The sequence below is a fragment of the Schistocerca serialis genome, chromosome 2 (genome assembly GCF_023864345.2).
Source record: "Schistocerca serialis cubense isolate TAMUIC-IGC-003099 chromosome 2, iqSchSeri2.2, whole genome shotgun sequence".
NCBI classification, from domain to species: domain Eukaryota; kingdom Metazoa; phylum Arthropoda; class Insecta; order Orthoptera; family Acrididae; genus Schistocerca; species Schistocerca serialis.
The window spans coordinates 757,761,009-757,785,221 of record NC_064639.1 but is presented as its reverse complement, the minus strand read 5'-3'; the positions used below and the strand labels follow the sequence as shown (position 1 = coordinate 757,785,221).

The following is a 24,213-nucleotide window of genomic DNA, read 5'->3' as shown; positions in this document are numbered from 1 at the left end:
GTTTGTCGCATTCTGATAGTGCGTGTTTACCGGTACGGCCTGTCGCCGCTCGCGGCATGGCTTGCTTTTGTGCACACTACCGCCGCTTACAATTAAAAAAGAGAGGAATCGTCTCATTAGCGAAACAATGGCAAGAGACTGCTATTTGCTGTTACTTACACTGCTGCTTTCTTTGATAATGATCAACAAGAACCAAATAATAGACTGCGTATGATAGAAGTTCTGAACGAGAGTTTAGCGAAAAATTTTCTCCGTTTGAAAATCTTTGCAGGCGCCTCTTTAGCACATTACATTCTGCGCAGAAATTAGTCATCTTAGATTTAAAAATCTAGTCAATTGCCGTGCTTCATTTCTGACTGTATCACTATTAGGCATAAGAATAATACGATTATAAACATGACATGATTTGTATATTCATCCGTGTTTGCTGTTGTCTCACTCTAGTTTCGTTGTTTATTAGGCAGACAGGATTTAAATGAGATAGCAGCAAACACGAAACAATACATGACAACATGTTTATATTCGTATTATTCTTATGGTGAAGAGAATACTGCGTGTGATTCACAATTCATAAAAGTTGCTATTAGCGACCATCTCTTCTCACAGGTAGGAAAATATTCAGAATGTGGAGTTGGCCATATTGACAAACATCCCAAACAGTCTTGCCAGTCGGATTTTCGTAGTACACTGAAATGCTGCTACATTCGAAGATGAACAATATGGAATTTGTATTTACTTCGTTGGATAATGTATGAAAATGCAGTGGTCGAAACTCGGGCGGAGAAAAAAGCTCGTCTTTTACCCTTTTTTTTAATTTATTTACTGACGCAGAGGTTTTGGTGCCAGTATTTATCTTTGTGCCTACAAAGCATGCCTGTGTAGCGCTACATATATTCGACAGCGGAAGTTAGTTGTGGCGGCACCCACCAACATTTTTCAGAACTTCCGCTTGCTTTGCACTCAATTCTAAGCCACAGGCGTTTTTTTGGATTACAAAAACCGGAAAAAAAGTGCGGCTTAGATTCGAGTAAATACGGTAATCAAAGCCCTGCAGAATAATGTGGTTGCTGGCCGGAGTGGCCACGCGGTTCTAGGCGCTACAGTCTGGAACCACGTGACCGCTATGGTCGCAGGTTCGAATCCTGCCTCGGGCATGGATGTGTGTGATGTCCTTAGGTTAGTTTGGTTTAAGTAGTTCTAAGTTCTAGGGGACTGATGACCACAGAAGTTAAGTCCCATAGTGCTCAGAGCCAATGATGTGGTTCTGTCATTCCCATCTGGGGTGGTATTGGGTGAGAAGGGGGCGCTTCTTTGCGGTTGGTTATGTGAGGATCTGATGTGTATGGGGATATGACACGGGAGATCTGTTTGTGTATTAGGTCTGTGGGGTATTGCCTGTCTGCAAAGGCCTTTGTAAGGCCTTCAGCATACTGGGCGAGGGAGTTCTCGTTACTGCAGACGCATCTGCCATGGGTGGCCAGGTTGTGTGGGAGGGATCTTTGGTGTGGAAGGGGTGGCAGCTGTCAAAGTGCAGGTACTGATGGCGATTGGTGGGTCTGATGTGGACTGAAGTGTGGATGGAGCCATCTGGGAGGACGAGATCGACATGTGTGTGCTTGGGTCTAAGGATCACCTCCTGTTGACTGTAGTCAGATGTGCTGAACCATGTCTTTTCGTATTCATTAATAAAGTGTTTTATCAACTGACTGACTGCCTTCTTTGCCCGCTCCATTGGTAGCCTCCAACAGAGAGCCATCTGCCCACTCCTGTCCTGCAGTACACCCCGTTACAAAACACTGGGCTCACTGCTCTGGGCTCTATGCCATTAAAGAGTGTGAAAAACAAATACCTCCCTTTTGTGTCCATCCCCCTAGGAGGGCATGCAGCTAATTTTAGAGAAATTAACCAGTGCTTAGCAGTAGAAAGTATAGCATACAAGCAAGCAGCATCACAAGTAAATTTCGTAACATATGCAGATATAGTCATGAGCAACTTGGCACACTCCCAGACATTTATACACTCTCAGCCTAGTAGAGCTAGTTGCCTGATACATTGAAAAACCACAAAACCGCTAAATGAAAGGAACAATTCTTCAAATCAGATACTTCAGCAGACACTACGTGTTTTACAAATGCCGGCTACATATATCCGTAAAAGGCACCACATTTTTACCCGTTTAAGAGGCAATAATGAAGCAAAGCCACTTCAACAGACTCCATGTGTTTTACCAATGTTGACTACACATACCAGTGAAAGGTATCACATTTTTAACAACTCAAGAGGCAATAATGAAGCAAATAGGTCATAGGTGGAGACAGTAGTGACGCAACAGAGACCTGCAAAGGAAGGGGTACATTCAGTACCCGATAAGCTTAAGGATGCCAAACAGAGTTCACACAAAACCAGTTGGAAACAATCCATACCCATTGTAGCCCTACAGACTACGGGGGAGCCTAACTGTTCAGAATGGATTAACTGAAGCAATTTATAATATAGTGGCAAATGTACTAAGGCAGATAATGGACAGCCCAAAAGCAGGACTGAAAAACTGTAATGCAAAAGAATTCATTGCAGAATTGCTACTGAGTCTTGGTCTCAACAATGGCAGCATGTGTTAAGAATATAATGCACTGGAATGCTCTTTCCATTGAAAGTAACAAACACAGTGCCTATAATTTTTACGTTCCAACTAGATATCAATACATGCCTTATCTGAAATATAACTGCTGCCAAATGAACCCTTTCTGTATCATAAGTTTAATGTAATTCGAGTTGACAGAGGCAATGGATATGAGGGTAGAGCACTTCTCGTAAGTAATGGAATCCTGTATAAAATCTAAGAAGATAATAGACAAGAGATACCACTTCAAGCTGCTGCAGCTACATTATACACAAAAGAGAACAAAATAAATGTAATATTGGTTTATAGATTGCTGAGGGAGACCATAACAAAACAACAACAACAACGAGTGTGGTGTTTAATTCGGTGATCCATCTCACAATAATAGTACGTGATTTTAATGCTCATCACCCTGCTTGTGTTTCAGATCAAGAAAATGGTGTCAGTAAGTTAATAGTGGAGATTGTTGACACAGACGACTTACTTATTTTAAATGACAGTTCCCTGCTGAGGATAACTGCACCAAACCAACAACTGAGAACTACAGATATGTGTTTGGTATCATGAAGTTTAACATTATAGACTTCACACGAGAGGGACTCTGAGAACCTCTTGGCTTTGATCATCTACCCACCATTCTCAGACGTGACATGGTGTCATACGGGCAGCCTACATGTGGAACATTCGGGAAGCAGACTGCTAAACTACTACACTATTGGAAAACATACAGACTTTTCAGAATGTGGAGTAGACTATGTGAATTCTATTGCTTGTCTTGAAGAATCTGCAACAGTATCTATCCACAAAATAAACATTTGTCCCAAAATTTAAAACATCACCACTATGTTGGGATTAGGAATACAACAATCCATTGCTGGAACAAAGAGCACTACAACTGCACGAAATGCATGCTTGCAAAGAAAATTACATAAACTTCAATATACTGCTGGTGAAAGTAAAGTGATTGTTCAAAAATAAGAGGAAATTTGTATGGATAAACGTAACGATGACATATCCAGCTCAAACATCTGCTAACTAATTAAGCATATACTTGAAGTGCGTAATAACAATAGTACAACAACACATCCGAACAAATTAGTGGATGACTTCCTTTAATATTTGGCACCAGATTCAGTTGAACAACTCATTGATGAGGAAGAAGAGGAAGGAGACTGTTTCCTGAATGAATGCATTACAGTTGTGAAACTCAATGAGCCCTGTTGTTTGGCAGAAACAGTGCCCCAGGGCATGAAAATATACATTATTGCATCATCTCTTCTTCAACACGGAAAGGGAGGAACCATGTTTGCAGCATTTTTAATAATCTTTGGAACTAAAGAACTGATATCCCTGAATGGAAGATCATGAAGAGACTGATAGGTAAACATGGAAAACCACCTAATGAAGCAAACTCGAATAGGCCAATAACACTCTTGTGCTGTGTACAGAAAGTGCTGTGAAGGATTTTGAAACACAAGACTTGAGTGGTGGTATGAGCACCACAACCTGTTTCTCAAACCAAATTTTGGTTCTCAGAAAAGACACTGACCACATGAAACACTAATAAAATTAGTAACCACTACCAAATAAGTCTCATGCGGAAGCATAATTCTTGCTCTCTATTTTCCATTCATTGCCACAAACTGAAGTGCTTAAATATTGATGAGTCACAGTCATCACCATAAATTCCTACACCAAGATACACAAATTTATATTTGGTATCTGCTAGCACCATTAGAACTAAGGAATTATATTCTTTATAGTTAAAATACATTAATCCTGTGTTACTCAGGCGACATGACGGATATGTTTCCCACTGATTGCTCTGATGCAATGTGGGAAATTAGCTGTAGTTTCAAATCCAGAAACTATTGTGCTCCACATCTCTAGCACTGGCGCTGGAATGCAATTCTCTCACATTACAGACCAGATTGCTCTACATATATCTTGTCTTATTCTACTTGCCATGAAATTCCAATTCCATAATTGTAGTGTAGATCAGTAAAAGTATAACCATTTGCAATATACCTGTAAAAGAAAAATTATATGCAAAATTTTGAAATTTCACCTACAGTTACAAATACCCCTTAATTATTGTTTTGTTTCAGTTAAAGCAGTAATAAGGAGAGGACTAATCTTTGAGATTCGTTTTTGAAGTACAAGGAGGAGGTCAAGATCAACTAGACAAGCACTCGAAAGTGTTAAAATTGAAGTAATATATGTATTTTGATCAACTGCAGCTCTTAACTGAAATCTATTGTGGACGAGAGACTGTTGATACTATAGAGCAGAGCAAGAAACAAAAAAATGAAGGGAAAGAAGGCATGGAGGTGCAACTGCAAGCTTCTGCTCATACTTTGGGTGATTCTACTCTAAAAATATACCACGAGTTAAGAAATATAAGAAATCAGAAGAGGATGAACTGAGAATTTTGAAACGCAATAGAAGGAGACAACTCTTGTTGTAAAATGGCTTTCTTAGAAAGTCTCATGCCTCATCTGCAAAACTTTGATGAGGAGGAATTCTTACAATTTCAAATTGAAGTTCTGAATGTCGTAGAAAATATATATATATCAAAAAAAAAAAACAGCATTGTACCCTAATCCACTTCACTTTCCTGACCCTCAATTCTCCAGTTATCATCAATTGCATTTTCTGCAATCTCCAACCACAACTCAATTTCAGTCCAACAATTTCTCAACAGCCTTAATCAACCTCCTTTTTACCAGAAACAATTCAACATGCATGGCCAAATTCCTAAACTTACACCTAATTTCAGTCCAACAATTTCTCAACAGCCTTAATCAACCTCCTTTTTACCAGAAACAATTCAACATGCATGGCCAAATTCCTAAACTTACACCTAACTCCCCATACCTCACCAATCTCAGCAGTTTACAACTCGTAATAACCAAGTACCGTTACTTCAACAAATGCCTAGACTTAAATCACCTCACCCACCTACAATTGGAAGGAATCAAGACCAGCAGTCCCCAGTACCACATTATTTCAGAGACTTCACATCTCAAGAAAGTGAGGAGAATAGCATTTCTGTAACTTCAGTGGCATCCTCAATTGCAGACAGTATTGATTTTGGTACAAGCAAGTAACTATGTTTTAGTTCATTAGCAAAAAATTATATGTTTTTTGCTTTCTGTATATTTCATTTTGCAATGTTGTATGGTTCAGTATAGGCATAATGAGATCATCTTCTAAGAATGTGGCACTCTGGGTAGAGGAGGACCAGGTGAAGCAGATGGGAGAGAAGGTGTCGAGATTATGAAGGAATAAAGATAGGGTGTTTTGGCCCTGAGCCCCTGTGAAAGCAGCCATGTCAATGGCTGCTTCACCACCCAGATCATCTGGATCCTCCCCCCTCCATCATCAACTTTTCTAAACTGTGCAGGTGGGAGTTATCCTTACAATACATTCTCTGCTCCCATAATTATCCTAGCCTCAACCTACAGTAAAATACTGTCCCCACACCCTCCACCCAACAATTTCCATTCCCTCTGCCCCATCACTTCCTCTCCATTCCCGTCTCCCACACACTTTGTTTGCTGCCCTCTGCCAGTGTACCCGCCTACCTTTCCCCGCTCCTGCCCTTTTCCGCTCATTTTTTCAAACCTCCCTGCCCCAAAACCTCCTGACGCTGCACCTCTTGGCATTCCAGTCACTTCAAACTCTGCCTGACAGTGTTCATCACTCCTTCTATCTGTACATTACTATCCCTTTCCCTTTCCCACCCCCTCGATATTGCTGCTTGCGTAACATGTGATAGTTGCTTTCCAGCCTGAGTTGCTGGAGTTGGCAGTCATGTGTGCATGAATGGTGTAAGGAGGAGGAGGATATTAGTGTTTAACGTCCCGCCGACAACGAGGTCATTAGAGACGGAGCGCAAGCTCGGGTGAGGGAAGGATGGGGAAGGAAATTGGCCGTGCTCTTTCAAAGGAACCATCCCAGCATTTGCCTGAAGCGATTTAGGGAAATCACAGAAAACCTAAATCAGGATGGCGATGGCCGGAGACGGGATTGAACCGTTGTCCTCCCGAATAATGGTGTAAGTTTCTCTTTGGTGATGAGGGCTGTGGTCGAAAGCATTATGTAAGTGCCTTTCAAATGTACCTGTCTGCAACTTAACATGTCCTTTTTTTACTATTCGTCATCTTATAAACTGCATCTACTTCTGAGTCACGCTGTATCAATGATCATCTATGGACAACATGAGCTTCATGACTGCACAGATTGTTGATGCAGTATCTGATGCCCCAGATTCTTTCCTCCAATAGTTATAGTTATATTTACTCCAACTGATCAAACTTCATCCCTCACTGTGATGTAATTTAGCATTTCATTTTCCAAACTGCCCATGCCACATGAACTTGTGATTCTCATATCCCCCCATCCACCTCTCTTCCCTTATCAGAACACACACACTTCCACACCTCATCATAACGTTCGTCCTATGCTTCTGTACATTTTTATCATATTTGTGTGTATTTTTGCATTATTTCAAGTATTTTTGCACATTTTTAAGTATTTGTAAATATTTTTAGGTATCTGTGCCTATTTTTGCATATCCGTGCATATTTTTGCCTGTCTGTGTGTGAATGTCTTTATGTATTTTTTACCTGTCTTTTCTCTCATCCAGCTTCTCTTACAACCCACTTTCTTTACACCATTCCTGCCACAATGAACCACAGCTCCATCTTTCCACACTAGTTCAGGAAAGCACCCCTTTTCATGGTTGAAACCCAGTCCTACATCCTATTTCTCAAAGGCTGCCGAAATCATGGAATTCCCCTAAATAGCCTAACCATTCCTTTCTCTGTATCCCATCCCTTCTTTCACAAAGATGTTCACCTTTTCATATTCTGCCAATCCTTGGCCCTCACAAATCTGGTAATGCAAAAACACCTCTCCATGGCACAGGCATCCCAGAACTGCCTCTGCTCTCTCTGCAATATACTACTACTGTTCAATCCCTACTTCATACATCACATCTCTGAAATGGAATTCCTTGCTCTCCAGCATCTGGAGGAACATTCCAGACACCACCTCCATGAATTATCCAACCGGCTGACATCCTCTTGCCACCTGGGGGCACCACTATCCTACCAACAGTATTCCTCCTTGTCCACCCCTCATAGCACCTAAACATCGTCAACTTGCCACATTCGCCCAAAACTCCCTATGAACTCTCCACCACATCCAGAGTCAAAACATTTCTGTAATACTATTGTTAACCCTTCCACCAAACCCATCAGCTCCACAGAGGTTTCAGACCTATCCAAAGGCCACACCTTTAGCCCTACACCAAAATTTAACCATGCTGGATTTGTCAAAGACCTACTCTCTTTCTCCTAATCCCTGCAATGGAAGCACTACTTTGCTGCCAATCCCTTGAACCAAACCCAACCTACTTCCAAAACTGAACCCTGCCTCTTCCAGTTCATACCACCATCCAACCGTGATCCTCACCCCCTCTTACCTACAACCCACTAGTCACCTTCCAGGAATCCCTTACCTCCAACTTAGCTTCACCATCCTTCCCCAAGACCCTTCCTTAGAACATCAACCTTCCAGCAGAAGAAAGAATAGCTATATACAACCTCAAAACAAATCCTGACCCAATCATCCTACCTGCAAACAGTTCCACTGTTGTTATGAATCGCAGTGGCCTTCTGGCAAATGACCTCCACCTATTATCTGACTCCTCCCCCTATAAACTCTGCCAGAGTTATCCCATCCCAGAAGTCCAATGCAACCTCCAATCCCTACTTAAAGCCTTAAGCCCTTTCCAGAACATCTCCCCTGAACCAATTTCTCTTCTCGCCCCTATGACACCCCACGCACCCACCTTCCACATGCTCACTGAAATCCACAAACCCAACAATCACAGATGGTTACTACATACCCAGTGAAATAATTTTGGGCCTCACTGACCTATGTCACCAACCAATTGTCTGTAATCTAGCCTCCTATGTCAAAGACACCAACCACTTCCTTCATCAATTCTCCACCATCCCCACCCCTTTACCTCTTCAATCCCTAATTGTCACTGTTGATGCCACCTTCCTATTCACCAATATCCCTGATGCTCATGGTCTTGCCGCTATTGAACACTATCTCTCCCAACGTCCTTCAGACTCCAAGCCCACTATCCCATTCCTTGTGCACCTTATTAACTTTCTCCTAACTCACATCTACTTCTCCTTTGAAGAGAAGGTATACAAACAAATCTGTAGCACAGCCATGGGGACCTGCATGGCACACTCCTATGTCAACTTGTTTGTAGGCCATCTAAAGGAGATCCCCCTAACCGCCCAAAATGCTGAACCCCTGGTCTGGTTCAGGTTCATTGATAATATCTTTCACGATCTGAACTCACAGCCAAGACAACCTATCTTAGTTCCTTCACAACCTTATTACCTTCTCTCCCGCTTCACCTGTTCCTCCTCAACTACGCGTGCCACATTCTAGATGTTGACCTCTTCTCCTCTGATGGCCCCATCCACATCTCTGTCCAAATTAAACCCACCAACCAACAAAAAACAGTAACTGTACTGCAACAGCTGTCACCCCTTTCACACTACAAAATCCCACCCATAAAGTTTGGTCAACTGGGGACAGCATATCTGCAGTGACCAGAACTACCTTGCTCAATATGCTGAGGGTTTCACCAAGGCCTTCACAGACAGACAGACACTATCCCCCAGACCTACCTAGTCTGCAAACAAACCTCTATGCCCCTTCCCCTCCCACCAACCCAAGAACCAGATACGAAGGAGTGTCTTTGTCACTCAGTACCACCCCAGACTGGAACAACTGAACCACATCCTTTGCCAAGGCTTTGAATAACTATCATCATGCCCTGAAATGAGGGCTATCCTATCCGAGATCTTTGCCACCCATCCTAAAGTGGTGTTCTGCTGCCTACCCAACCTCCACAACATTCTAGTCTATCACCATGCCACTTCCAATCTCAATCCCTTGCCACAAGGATATCTCTGTAGAAGACCAAGGTGCAACACTGGCCCAAACCAACCACCTAGATTTTCTATTGCAGTCATGTCACAAATTTATGCTTCCGCATCAGGTGCTGGGCCACCTGTGAAAGCAGTCATGTCATTTACCAGCTCTGCTGCAATCACTGCACAGCTTTTTATATTGGTATGACTAACTACCAGCTGTCCACCAGGATGAACGGCTGCCTCTGTACTGCAGCCAAGAGCAAAATAGACCACCCTGTGGTAAAACATGCAGCTGAACCTAATACGCTTGATTTCAATGGCTGCTTCACTACCTGAGCCATCTGGATCCTCCCTGCACCACCAGCTTTACTTAACTGTGCTGATGGCAGTTATCCTTACAACACATTCTCTACTCTCATAATCATCCTGGCCTCAATCTATGGTAAGATATTGTCCCCACATCCTCAACCCGACAGTTTCCACTCGCTCTGTTCTATCATCTCCTTCCCATTCACATCTCCCACACACACTGTTTGTCGCCCTCTGCCAATGCTTCCACCCACCTCTGCCCATTCATCTCTTCTTTTGCTCCTATTTTTCTCCGCCTCCCTGCCCCTTAACCTCCTGATGCTGCGCCTGTTGGCATTATGGTCACTGCACACCCCACAGACAGAATTTGCCTCTCCCCACACCCATACACTACTATCCCTTCCCCTTCTCCGCCCCCTGCAGATTGCTGTTTGCATCCCATGTGATAGTTACACTCTGGCCCAAGCTGCCAGAGTTGGTGGTCATGTGTGCATTATGTGTGCTTGCTTGTGTGTATGAATGTTTTGTGCTTCTCTTTTGCTAATGAAGGCTGTGGCCAAAAGCTTTATGTAAGTGTCTTTTTGTCTGCAATTTAACATGTCTTCCTTATGGTAAGTAGCAATCCATCATTTTCTAAATTATTGTTATTTCTATCTGGAGTTCCACTGTTCAATTTGGGTGTAACAATTGGTAGAGATATGACATGAACGACCACATAGGCTCAGTTATAGGTATATTTGGTGGCAGTCTTCTGTTCATGGTATTATGTTATGCAAATGAAATCAGTCTGTAAAAGAAACTGCTTACAGAACACTCATGCAAACCATCCTGCAATACAGTTCACAAGTCTGACAAGTACTAAACAGGACTAACAGGGGATACTGATACAGAGATGTATGATGGTCATAGGTTTGTTTGTCCAAGGGAGAGAGGGACACGGAGATGTTGCAGAAAGTAAACTGGCAGACAATTGAAGACAGATGCAAACCATCCTGAAAAAGCATACTTGAGCAGTTTCAAGAATCAGCTTTAAATGATGAATCTACGAGTTTACTACAGCACCCTATGTATCACCGCCATTGGAGTCTTAAGGACAAGATTAGATTAATTACAGTGTGTACTGTACAGGTACAGGGAAAGACAAAGGAGTGGACGTTGGGATGCAAGGGGCATGCCTAAGGAAGGAGAGTATCGCACCAGTTGCTTGGAGAAGCCACCACAGGTTGGTTGGTTGGTTTGTGGGATTAAAGGGACCAGACTGCAACGGTCATCGGTCCCTTGTTCCAAAACTTAAAAACTACTACACAGAGTAAAAAAAAAACAACAGTGGCAGTGGTTGGCCGATCACAGAATAAAAAGGGAAAATCTAACCGCCGAGAACACATTAAAAACTCAGTTTAAAATCGTAGGCCAAAGGCCAGAATCAACACAAAACAATAAAATAAAACATAAACACTAATATTAAATGATAAAAACCCCCTGCCCGAATAAAACGTAAAACTAAGCCAGCCATAGCAGGACCATTAGTTAAAAAGGCAGGGAGCGTATCAGGCAGCGCAAATGTCCGCCTGACCACAGCTAAAAGGGGGCAGGTCAACAAAATGTGGGCCACTGTCAAAGCCGCCCCGCAACGACACAGAGGAGGGTCCTCCCAACGCAGTAAGTAACTGTGTGTCAGCCGGGAGTGGCCAATGCGGAGCCAACAAAGGACGACTGAGTCCCTGCGGTTAGCTCACATGGATGACCGCCACACAGTCGTCGTCTCCTTAATGGTGCGGAGTTTATTGGGCATGATCCGATCGCGCCATTCAGCGTCCCAAAGCGCAAAAACTTTTCGGCGCAGGACCGCTCGCAAATCAGTCTCTGGGAGGCCAACATCCAGAGATGGTTGCCTGGTAGCCTCTTTCGCCAGGCGGTCAACATGTTCATTGCCCGGGATAGCGACATGACCGGGGGTCCACACAAAGACCACAGAGTGGCCACAACGGGCAAGAGTATGCAGGGACTCCTGGATAGCCATCACCAGACGAGAACGAGGGAAATACTGGTCGAGAGCTCGTAAACCGCTCAGGGAATCGCTACAGATCACGAAGGACTCACCTCAGCAGGAGCGGATATACTCCAGGGCTCGAAAGATGGCGACCAGCTCAGCAGTGTAAACGCTGCAGCCAGCCGGCAAGGAACGTTGTTCGGAATGGTCTCCTAGAGTTAGCGCATAACCGACACGACCAGCAACTATCGAACCGTCAGTGTAAACAATGTCAGAGCCCTGATACGTGGCCAGGATGGAATAAAAGCGGCGGCGGAAGGCCTCTGGAGGGACTGAGTCCTTCGGGCCCTGTGCCAAGTCGAGCCGAAGGCAAGGGCAAGGAACACATCATGGGGGTGTATGTAAAGTGGCCCGAAAAGGAGGTGGAACAGTGAAAACCCTAAGCCCGGAGAGAATCTCTTTGACGCGGACCGCGATCGTACAACCTGACCGGGGCCGACGTTCTGGCAGATGGACAACTGATCGCAGGAACAGGAGACGATAGTTTGGATGCCCGGGCAAGCTAAAAACATGGGCAGCATAAGCGGCCAGTAAATTTTGGCGCCTGAACCGCAATGGAGGGACACCTGCCTCCGCAAGTATGCTGTCCACTGGGCTAGTCCAGAAAGCACTAGTGGCAAGGCGTATTCCGCTGTATAGGATTGGGTCCAGTACCCACAGCGCAGATGGGGATGCTGAGCCATAAGCCAGGCTTCCATAATCCAGACGAGACTGGATTAATGCCTGGTAGAGCTGTAACAGGGTAGATAGGTCGGCGCCCCAGCGGGCGTGGCTCAAGCATCTCAGAGCATTTAGATGCCGCCAACACGCCTGTTTAAGCTGCCAAATATGAGGCAGCCAAGTCAGCCAGGCATCAAAAACTACACCCAAAAACTTGTGGGTCTCCACCACAGCAAGGAGTTCGTCGGCAAGATAAAGCCGCGGCTCAGGATGGACTGTTCGGCGCTGGCAGAAATGCATAACGTAGGTCTTGGCAGCCGTAAACTGAAAACCTTGTGCTACAGCCCAAGACTGCGCCTTGCGGATAGCGCCCTGTAGCTGACATTCAACAGCTGCAATGCCAGTAGAGCGGTAGTAAAGGCAGAAGTCGCTTCATACAGGGAAGCGGAGACAGAATTTCCCACTGCCGCAGCGAGCCCGTTTATTGCGATTAAAAACAGGCAGACACTGAGGACAGATCCCTGTGGTACCCCGTTCTCCTGGACTCGGAAGGAACTATGGGAGGCCGCGACTTGCACGCGGAAGGTACGATACGACAGAAAATTTCGGATAAAGATCGGCAGAGGGCCCCGAAGACCCCATCCATGAAACGTAGAAAGTATGTGATGACGCCATGTCGTATCGTACAGTGACCAGGTGCTGACGGCGGGCAAAGGCAGTACGGATGGCCAACTCCAGACTCACCAGATTATCGGTGGCGGAGCGGCCTTTACGGAACCCACCCTGAGACAGAGCCAGAAGGCCCCGAGACTCCAGTACCCAATTCAAGCGCCGGCTCACCATCCGTTCGAGAAGCTTGCAAAGAACGTTGGTGAGGCTAATGGGGCGGTAGCTGTCCACCTCCAAAGGACTCTTGCCCGGTTTCAAAACAGGGATGACAATGCTTTCCCGCTATTGCGACGGAAACTCACCCTCGACCCAGAGACAGTTGTAAAGGTCGAGGAGGCGTCGCTTGCAGTCCACTGAAAGGTGTTTCAGCATCTGACAGTGGATGCGATCTGGCCCAGGAGCGATATCAGGGCAAGCGGGAAGGGCACTGTGAAATTCCCACTTACTGAATGGAGCATTGTAAGATTCAGAATGGTGGGTGCGAAAAGAAAGGCTCCGACGTTCCATCCGCTCTTTAATGGAGCGGAAGGCCAGGGGGTAATTGGAAGAAGCGGAACTCAGAGCAAAATGCTCTGCCAAGCGGTTGGCAATTTTGTCGGAGTCTGTACAAACTGCTCCATTCAGTGAGAGCGCAGGGACGCTGACAGGGGTCCGATAGCCATAGAGGCGTCAGATCTTGGCCAAGACCTTCTATGGAGAGACATGGAGGCCAATGGTGGACACATACTGCTACCAGCACTCCTGCTTGCTTTGGCGGATAAGGCGGCGGGCCCGCGCACGCAGACGTTTGAAGGTAATGAGGTGTTCAATGCAGGGATGTCGCTTGTGACGCTGGAGCGCCCGCCGGCGATCTGTAATCGCTTCAGCGACCTCAGGCGACCACCAAGGCACAGTCCGCCGCCGAGGGGACCCAGGGGAACTGGGAATGGAAGATTCGGCGGCAGTAACGGTGCCCGTGGTGCCCGACTGAACCACCGCATCAATGCCATCATTAGAGAGAGGCTCAATAGCGGCGATGGAGGAAACCAAGTCCCAGTCAGCCTTATTCATTGCCCACCTGCAAGGGCGCCCAGAAGACTGACGCTGTGGCAGTGACAGAAAGATCGGAAAGTGGTCACAACCACACAGGTCGTCATGCACTCTCCATTGGACAGATGGTAAGAGGCTAGGGCTGCAGATCGAAAGGTCAATGGCGGAGTACGTGCCATGTGCCACACTGAAGCGTGTGAAGGAACCATCATTTAACAGCGAAAGATTGAGCTGTGCCAATAAATGCTTAATGGTGGCGCCTCGACCTGTCGCCACTGACCCACCCCACAGAGGGTTATGGGCGTTGAAGTCGCCCAGTAATAAGAAAGGTGGCGGCAATTGGGCTATCAGCACAGCCAGGACATGCTGCGCGACATCACCATCCGGTGGAAGGTAAAGACTGCAGACGGTAACAGCCCGTGGCGTCCACACCCGAACAGCGACAGCCTCTAAAGCTGTTTGTAGGGGGATAGACTCGCTGTGAAGAGAGAGGGGGACATATATGCAGACGCCACCAGACACCCTTTCATAAGCTGCCTGGTTCTTATAATAACCCCGATAGCCACGGAGGGCAGGGGTTGCATTGCTGGAAACCAAGTTTCCTGAAGAGCAATGCAGAAGAAAGGGTGAAGGCTGATAAGCTGTCGGAGCTCAGCTAGATGGTGGAAGAAACTGCTGCAGTTCCACTGGAGGATGGAATTGTCCATGGCTGAGAAAGGCGTGACGGGACTGGGAAGGCAGATTACGCCTCTGGGTCACCTGCTGCCTCCGATGGAGCACCCGTGCAAGTGCTACCCATTGCGTCTGAGGGACCGGCGAGATCGAGGTCCTCACCGGATGCAAGAATCTCCACCGCATCCTCAGACGCAGAGCTTGAAGGTAGCGGTGGAGTAGGTGCCACCGAAGGTGTCTTGGTCTTATGGGTCTTCAATGTCGTTTTCTCTCGCTGTTCCTTTGGTTGTCGTTGTTGAGAGGGCTTATTGGAGTCAGTCTCCAGGACCGAAGATGATCGGGAAGCTCGACGACCAGCGACCTGTGGCTTCTTCAGCCACTGGTTGGTGTCTGCTGTGCCGCTGGTAGGAACCTGGGAAGGGAGTGACCCACGGGATCCCTTCCGAGCGAGAGAAGCCGAAGAAGACTTACGCTTCTCCGGCTTAGAAGTGGGGACTGGTGTCCCCGGTGGTTTAGTGGGTGCTGCTCCCGAGGTAGATGGTGTGGTAGCAACAGCGAGAGAAGGGGTCCCCACCGTCAAGGGGGCAGGTGAGGCCCTCTGACTCTGAGAGCTGACTGTTTGTGGTGCAGCTAAAGGAGCTGGAGCAGGAGTGACAGTTGAGGCATAAGATGCCATCATGCGCACGGGATGTAGCCGTTCAAATTTCCGCTTAGCCTCAGTGTAAGTCAGTCGGTCCAGGGTCTTATATTCCATGATTTTGCGTTCTTTCTGTAAGATCCTGCAGTCTGGCAAGCAAGGTGAATGAGGCTCTCCACAGTTGATACAGATGGGAGGCGGAGCACATGGAGTATCGCAATGAGATGGGCGTCCGCAATCTCGACATGTGAGGCTGGAAGTGCAGCAGGAAGACTTACGGCCGAACTTCCAGCACTTAAAGCACCGCATTGGGGGAGGGATATAGGGCTTGACGTCACAACGGTAGACCATCACCTTGACCTTCTCCGGTAATGTATCGCCCTCGAAGGCCAAGATGAAGGCACTGGTAGCAACCTGATTGTCCCTCGGACCCCGATGAACGCGCCGGACAAAATGAACACCTCTACGCTCTAAGTTGGCGCGCAGCTCGTCATCAGACTGCAAAAGTAGGTCCCTACGGAAAATAACACCCTGGACCATATTTAAACTCTTATGTGGTGTGATGGTAACGTTAACATCCCCCAACTTGTCACAAGCAAGTAACCTGTGTGCCTGGGCGGATGATGCCGTTTTTATCAAAACTGACCCAGAGCACATTTTGGACAAGCCCTCCACCTCCCCAAACTTGTCCTCTAAATGCTCTACAAAGAACTGAGGTTTCACAGAGACAAAGGATTCCCCACCACCTCTGGTACAGACGAGATACCGGGGCGAATACGTGTCACTGTCATTCATTGTCTTTCGTTCCTCCCATGGTGTGGCCAGGGATGGGAATGATTTGGGGTCATAAACGTTACCTTTAAAATGAGCCCTCGAACGCTTAGAGGCTGCTGGTGGCTGGCCACCAGCAAGAGATGATGTGCCACGCTTCATTGCGTGTCATCCACCCTGATGCCACCTACTCCGACCAAGGGGCCTCCCCATGGGCGCCACCCAGCCACAGCAAGGGCCACCTGGCAGGATGGCCATTGCCGGGAGTCCTGATGCCCCAGGGAGATGGGCATCTACTCCTTGGCATACATGGGGAGTAAACGGCACAGGCATCAGTAGAGCGATCCCTGTGTTGTCAGGGGGCTACAACCAACAGGGTACATGGCGGCCCCACCACAACGGATTGGCTACCGTGCTCGATCTTAGGTGCAAAAATGTATGAGGTCGCCGTCGCAGCGAAAAACAACACTGCACAGTGCAGCGTGGAAATCGCACCCATGGACGTATCCTCGTCCAAGAGATGGAAAACGAGCTGGACGCCATTGCAACGACGAGAAAGCTGGCTAAAGGTCTCAATGCATGACAGATACAGTGCACCATGTAAGGTGCCCTTCCCCAATTGGCTCGCTCTTCGGAACAATTTTGAAAGATGTAGGTCAAACCCGAGAGGGGACCATCACATAAGGCCGAAACATTTGAGACTCCTTTTAGTCGCCTCTTACGACAGGCAGGAATACCGCGGGCCTATTCTAACCCCCGAACCCGCAGGGGGGAGCCACCACAGCTGAATTACTGCAGATTGAAATCTGGAGTGCTAGAAACTTGAAGGAAGGATGCGTGTTGTCAGACTACAGGATGAGGACAGAGAAAGTGACTGCCTCTGTGACCACAATCCCCAGAACCTCACACGGACATCTTCCCATACTCCCCATTGGCCGCTGTATGCAATGCTTGTAAACCATTCTTTACCAGCAATGTCTAACTGTTATGAACTACTCTTTGTCTGCAACATACACTGGTTCCAGTGCACAAGTCATGAGAGAAGTTCCATTGGTTGGACGGTTGGTTTGGGGAGGGGACCAATCAGTGAGGTCACCAGTCCCATCAGATTAGGGGAGGATTGGGAAGGAAGTCAGCCGTGCCCTTTCAAAGGCACCATCACGACATTTGCCTGAAGCAATTTAGGGAAATCACAGAAAACCTAAATCAGGATGGCCAGACGTGTGTTTGAACCATCGTCCTCCCAGATCAGAGTCCAGTGTGCTAACAACTGTGCCACCTTGCTCGGTGGTGGTTCCATGAACAGATGACAACTCTGAGTGTGACAAAACGAAAATTTAATAACTCAAAACCAAAGCTTCAGAATTTCTCCGAACACGTGACTGCCCGCATGGCACCAACATTTAAACACTCATTATTCCTGTGCTCCATACGTAAATGTCTGGAGCTCGTGGTCTTGCAGTAGCATTCTTGCTTCCAGCGCACGGGGTACCGGGTTCGATTCCCAGTGGGGTCAGGGATTTTCCCTGCCTCGAGATGACTGGGTGTTGTTGTGTTGTCTTCATCATCATCATTCATCCCCATTACGGTCAGAGGAAGGCAATGGCAAATCACCTCCGCTACAACCTTGCCTAGCCGGAGGTGTGGGCCTACCGCATCGTTCCCTATGCTCCTCGGAGTATGGGACCTCACCATCATCCATAAGTAAATGGAATGAGATGAAGTCCTAATAACTGGTACAATGCTGAATTCTCTTGTGACATATATGCAGACTAGTAAAATAAAGAGATTGGATGGGTCAGTTGAACTTAAACAGTACTGGATGTTAGCTTCGAGGATTGTGTTGTTTGGGGGAGAACAAATTGTGGAACAACTGTGGCAGTGCCCTCTTTGTCCTTTTACCTGTTCAGTGTAGGACCTTACTTCTGCAATTGATAGTAGGCTACCCTAGATGTGGTTCATTTTATACAAATGTCATACAATTTGCACATTTGGCTAATGATAAGTCTAAATGTTGTCTTTTATTTTTTTAAATATGTATGTAGCTGTATGTACTATAAAGGTGGGATTCTGACACAAGCAAATTGGTACAATCTGAAGTACGCCCACCTATTGCCATGCACGTCACAGTATGTAAAGTACGTATGTTAGCAGACATCAATGTAGAAGTACCAGTGCACATCTCAGGCATCAAGCCCCATGGGGTCAGCAGGGTGGTCTGTCATGCTGGCATGACTGACCTCTGTCTTAGTTACGGCGGGTAATTTGATTTGAGCACTAGGCAGTACTGAGAAAGGTTCATCCAAAATGGTTAATTGTAGCCACTGCTACTACACACTAAACTGTCACCTTTGAACCTAACCTGAATCTCAGGCTAGTTACAGTTTGGTACGTAACCACAACCAAAATTTCAAAAAATTATATACATCCAAAACAAATGTAAGTGTTCTGTCTGTGTAATTATGACATTACATTACACATCTTTTTGTCTTGGGTCTAAGCTGACACTGAGCGAGGTTGCGCTGTGGCTCGACCACTGGACTCGCATTCGGGAGGACGACAGTTGAATCCCGTGTCCAGCCATCCTGATTTAGATTTTCCGTGATTTCCCTAAATCGCTCCAGACAAATGCAGGGACGGTTCCTTTGAAAGGGCATGGCCAACTTCCTTCCCAAATCCGATGAGACCGCTGACCTCACTGTCTGGTCTCTTCCCCCAAACAAACCAACCCTCGAAGCTAACATCCAGTACTGTTAAGTTCAACTGACCCATTCAATCTCTTTATTTTACTACAGCTTGCATATATGTCACAAGAGAATTCAGCATCTGTGTTGATACTTAAAAATTCATATATGACTCAAATTTTCCGTCTTAGTTGCACCAACAGAACAGGCACAGACACTGACATATATTAAGCTAATGGCTTAGTGAGTTTTATACCATCAACATAATTCTGGGGCATACCTGCAGATCTGTGTACATAGCATTCCAAGTAAGAGGTACAACACGGACTACACTTTGCCTTTCAATAGCAGAAGAAAGTTGTGGTTCATCACGCTTTGGTTCAACATTTTCCTTTTGTAGAGTGCCAAATGAAAAGGCACGTACTCTCTAAAAAATACATTGGATATTAAACAATTATATCCATAAAATGAATTAGCACGTAACAATAAGAAGCTAGTGTACGAACTTACACGTCGAAATGATTTGTTGATATTCGACAAGAGACAGGAATTAAAAGTATAAAACAAATATATGACAGTTCCAAATAAAACAAACGTGAAAATCAGCGATCTGTTATTCATGTGAGTCACAAGGTCCATACATGTTGGTGGTATGACTTCTGTCAATAGACATCATCACCATGTCAGTAATCACTTCAAACCTTCGTTCCAACTTCTTAGGGTGACTTGACAGGCCTGAACTATAAATAACAACAGGACACACCTTCAGATTCACTAAAGAAGTCATCTTACTACTCTCAACAAAACAATCGCAAAGAATAATCAAATCAGAGTTTATTAAGAGCGTCACAGGATAACAATCTTCTGTCACAGCCAGTCATTTTGAAGCCGGCACCAGATGTGATGTAAACAAAATCCGCAGCATTGTTGTGACCAAAGATCATACTACAATTACAATTAACATTAACTTTGTTTAAGGCAAAATGTGATTTTAATTTACTTCATGATGTTTAAATTCATCGCAATTATTTCCCTTTCTGTTTAATCGGTTACAGTTATTTAATAATAAATAATAAATGTAACACGAACTGTGCAATGAACCAACCACAATTTCCTGTCATATTAAGTGCATATTAATAACGGTACCATTGTGTTTCTTTAGGGTAAATGTAATAACGCATTTCATTTCCTTATACAATATTAAACAAAATTTGTGTGTAGTAAACACTTAGCAGAAACCACAGCTATGTTAGATTGTGACAGAAACTACGTTATCATCAAGGTCTCTGAATTTGTACACACTAGTCGCAAGCAAATTAATACGGATGGCGCTTTGTAAATAAACAATTCTTACATCGTGTGAGAGTACGTATAAATTGTACGTTGAATATAACAGAAAAACGATGTTATGAGCACGTATCGCCCGAACTTGTCGTTTCGCTTTTGCATATTCGTCGATAATAGTTTATCTATTATCAATTGATTTGACATCTGTCAAGTGAATTGTTGAGGATAAGGCAATGCGGTTGACGGTATTGCGCTATGTAGATGGATTAAATATCAGAAAGGAATTTGATAATTCCTCATGTGTATCAACTGTTGCGTATAAGGTACGATAATACATGAGTAACAATGCGTGCGTAGGTGTGATTACTTGAATATTGCCTATTACGTCAAATGTGACTCTATTTATCAAACAAGTCAACGTAAAATATTGCCAATCAAATGGAAAGGAAGCATTGTTGGTGTTTGATATACCGTACACGATTCGTGAAGTTTAGTACACGGACGTTTCATATGATCACATTGTGATTAACACGTGTGCTAAACATAGAGGAAAGGTACGAAATGGAGGGGGAAAAAAGATCGTGTCGCATAGAAAATCGAATACCATATTTCCACAAGATGTAAAGAATATCCAAAGCTATTGCTGCAGTGCATAGAAAGTAGGCCTATGATCTTTCAAAAGGCTGAGCCGTGTGTCTGCAGCACAGTTTCCCCCCTGCAGCAGCCTTCATTATCACCGTGAGAACACCCTATGTAATTTACCATAATTTTTTTTAATAGGATGTTCTCAATCGTCACAATGCATTCTTTGTTACGACATTGTTCGAAAATGTTTTGTGAAAAAATATTATTTGTAATTAAGTGTCCATTGAGTTCTGCCTTGGCCGTAACTTTCAGCAGTTTTTTCTTCTCCCTTCACAATCACTACTTCCCTTTTGTGTCCCTTAACTGTTATAACTGCCATTTGGTTTCTGTGCAAGTTTTAAATAGCCTTTTGTTCCCTGTATTTTGCCCCTGCTGTCTCCAGAATTTCAAAGAGTGTATTCCAGTCAGGATTGTCAAAAGCTTTCTCTAACTCTAAAAAATTTTACAAACATAGGTTTGCCTTAACCTATCTTCCAGGAGAAATTGTATGGGACATTGTTGCTTTGTATGCTACATTTGTCCATAATCCAAATTGATATTCACTGAGGTCAGTTTCTATCAGTTTTTCCATTGTTGTGTAAAGAATTCTTTTTAGTATTCTGCTGCCATGTCTTTTTAAACTGATAGTTCGGTTATGGTCACCCTTTCAGCACCTGCTTCCTTTTGAATGGGCATTATTACATTCTTTTTGAAGTCTAAGTGTGTTTTGCCTGTCTCATACATACCAAATGGAAGAGTTTTGTAATGGTTGGCTCTCCCATGGCTATCAGTAGTTCTGATGCAATATCATCTACTCACAGGGCCTTGGTTCATCTTAGAGCTTTCAGTGCTCTGTCAAATTCTTCTCGCACATCATATCTTCCATCTCATTTTCATCTACGTCCTCTTCTGCTTTTATAATATTGTCATCAAGTGCATCTCCCTTGTATTGACCCTCATTAGACTCCTTCCATCTTTCAGCTTTTACTTCTTTGCTTAGGACTAGTTTTTCATCCAAACTCTTGATATTTATACAGCCACTCCTCTCCTCTCCAAAGCCCTCTTTTAATTTACTTATCTGCAGTATCTGAATTTCCCCTGGTGTTATATGCTTCTGTATCCTTACATTTTTCCTTTAGCCATTCCTGCCTGGCCACTTTGCCAGTTCCTGTCAATGTCATTTTTAGATATTTGTATTCCATTTCACCTGTTTAATTTACTGCATTTTTATGTTTTCTCTTTCTATAATTAAATTCAGTGTCTCCTGTGCATTCCTAGAATTTCTACTAGGTATTGTTTTTTTACCTATCTGATCCTTGGGTGCCTTCAGTACTTCTTTTCTCAAATCTAACCATTTGTCTTCTCCTGCATTCCGTTCTCCTGTTCTAGTAAACTGTTGCCTAATGCTCCCCCTTAAATCTGGCAACTTGTGGTTCTTTCAACATATCCAAGTTCCATCTCCTTAATTCTCTACCTTTTTGCAATTTCTACTGTTTTAATTTGCAGTTCATAAGCAATAAAATGTACCCAGAATCCACAACTGCCCCTAGAAATTTCTTACAGTTTTAAATCTGGTTCCGAAATCTCCGTCTTACAATTATATACTCAATCTGAAATCTTCTGGTGTCTCCTATTCTCTTACACATGTACAACCTTCTTTCATGATTCTTAAACCAAGTGTTAGTGGCGATTAAATTATGCACTGTGCAAAATTGTACCCGGCAATTTCCTCTTTCATTTCTTTTCCCCAGTCCATATTTGCCCACTGTGTTTCCTTCTCCTCCTTTCCTTACTATTGAATTTCAGTTCCCCATCACTGTTAAATTTTCGTCTCCTTTTACGCTAATATGTTTTATCTCACCATACATTTCTTCGATCTCTTCATCACCTGCGGAGCTAGCTGGTGTATAAACTTGTATTACGATGGATGATATGAGCTTCATGTCTATGTTGGCTACAATAATGCCTTCACTATCCAGTTCATAGCAGCTTACCTGCATTCCTATTTTCGTATTCATTAGTAGACCTACTTCGGCAATACCCATATTTGATTTTTTTATTTCTGATCCTGCATTCACCTGACCCAAAGTCCTGTTCCTCCTGCCACTGAACTTCATTAATTCCCATTATATGCAACTTAAACACTCTCTGATCTGTAGAATGCCATTTTCTTTCTCCTGATAATGACATCCACGTGAGTAAACCCCACCCAGAGACCTGAATGAGGGCCTGTTTACCCTCCGGAATATTTTACCCAAGACAGTGCCATCACCATCATTTAACCATACAGTAGATCTCTGTGCCCTTGCAAAAAATTACTGCTGTGGTTTCCTGTTGCTTTAGGGCATTCACTATACCTGCACAGCAAGGCTGTTTTGGTTGATGTTACAAGGCCAAATCAGTCAATTATCTAGACTGCTGCACCTCTTCAGGAGCTACACGTTAGTCTGGCCTCTCAACAGATACCCCTGAGTTGTGATTGAACCTATAGTGAGCCTATCTGTAATGTTGAGTCATGCAAACCTCCCCTCCAACTGCAGGGTCCATGGTTTATGAGGAGAGAGTTTAACAATACTAAAAACAATTATACCATCTTTTAATGTAATAGCAACTTGTTTTTATCAGCCCTTTGTATGTTGCTTTAACATAATTTTCAAGAAATTGTACTTCAGAGATTTACATAAATTTAAAACCATTCATCTGAAAACTTGAGAAAGTTCATGCGCCATGCAACTGATTGAGGACTATAAGAGCAACAAAATCTCAGCACTTCGACTTCATAATTTATGTGATATGAATATAAGTATCTTTTCACCATTAGCAGTATTTTACCTAGTACTACTATTGTGAACACAGATCTGTACGCTATGCCTACGTGAGTGCAGAAATGGGAAGGAAGATGACCCTGTCCATCATTTACACCTGTCTTTAGGAAAGTGAGTTTATCTGTTACTTTTTTTTAGTTGCAAGGTCTTTCTCTTTGTATCTTGCCTTAATTAAACATGGTGTGGCTTATCAGTTCTACCTGTGTGCACGTGCACTGTGTCAGATTTGTTATTGGCAGCGGGTACAATCAGCCTGTAAATTGGCACCTTTGTTAGGTGGCTGGTGCTTTGAAAGAGGGGGGTGGAGGGTGTTAGAAAATCATGTTCACTGGCAACCATAACCACTGTTCCATCCCCTTTTGCATTCCGACCTACCCACTTTGAGGCCACATTTTGCATCAG

The 24,213-nt window shown here is 44.6% G+C and overlaps 2 protein-coding genes across 12 annotated transcripts in view; one reads left to right on the top strand and one right to left on the bottom strand.

The window, feature by feature from the left end:
• The window catches only part of LOC126457961 (heparan sulfate glucosamine 3-O-sulfotransferase 6), a 148,636-nt gene extending 128,656 nt beyond the window's left edge, over window positions 1-19,980 (bottom strand). The window contains exons 1-2 of the mRNA XM_050094717.1: window positions 19,586-19,980; window positions 19,356-19,502 (exon numbers count right to left, since the gene is read on the bottom strand). Of these exons, the coding sequence (XP_049950674.1) occupies window positions 19,356-19,502; window positions 19,586-19,714 (276 nt within the window). The 5' untranslated portion in view covers window positions 19,715-19,980. The remainder of the gene's footprint in view (window positions 1-19,355; window positions 19,503-19,585) is intronic.
• Window positions 19,981-20,307: 327 nt separating this feature from the next.
• Window positions 20,308-24,213, top strand: part of LOC126457959 (diacylglycerol kinase epsilon) — a 199,868-nt gene continuing 195,962 nt past the window's right edge. For 3 of the 11 annotated variants that reach the window (XM_050094705.1, XM_050094710.1, XM_050094716.1), the window contains exon 1: window positions 20,469-20,685. The gene's annotated coding sequence lies outside the window, so the exon portion shown is untranslated. The other 8 variants (XM_050094713.1, XM_050094715.1, XM_050094708.1 and 5 more) reach the window with 7 other exon arrangements.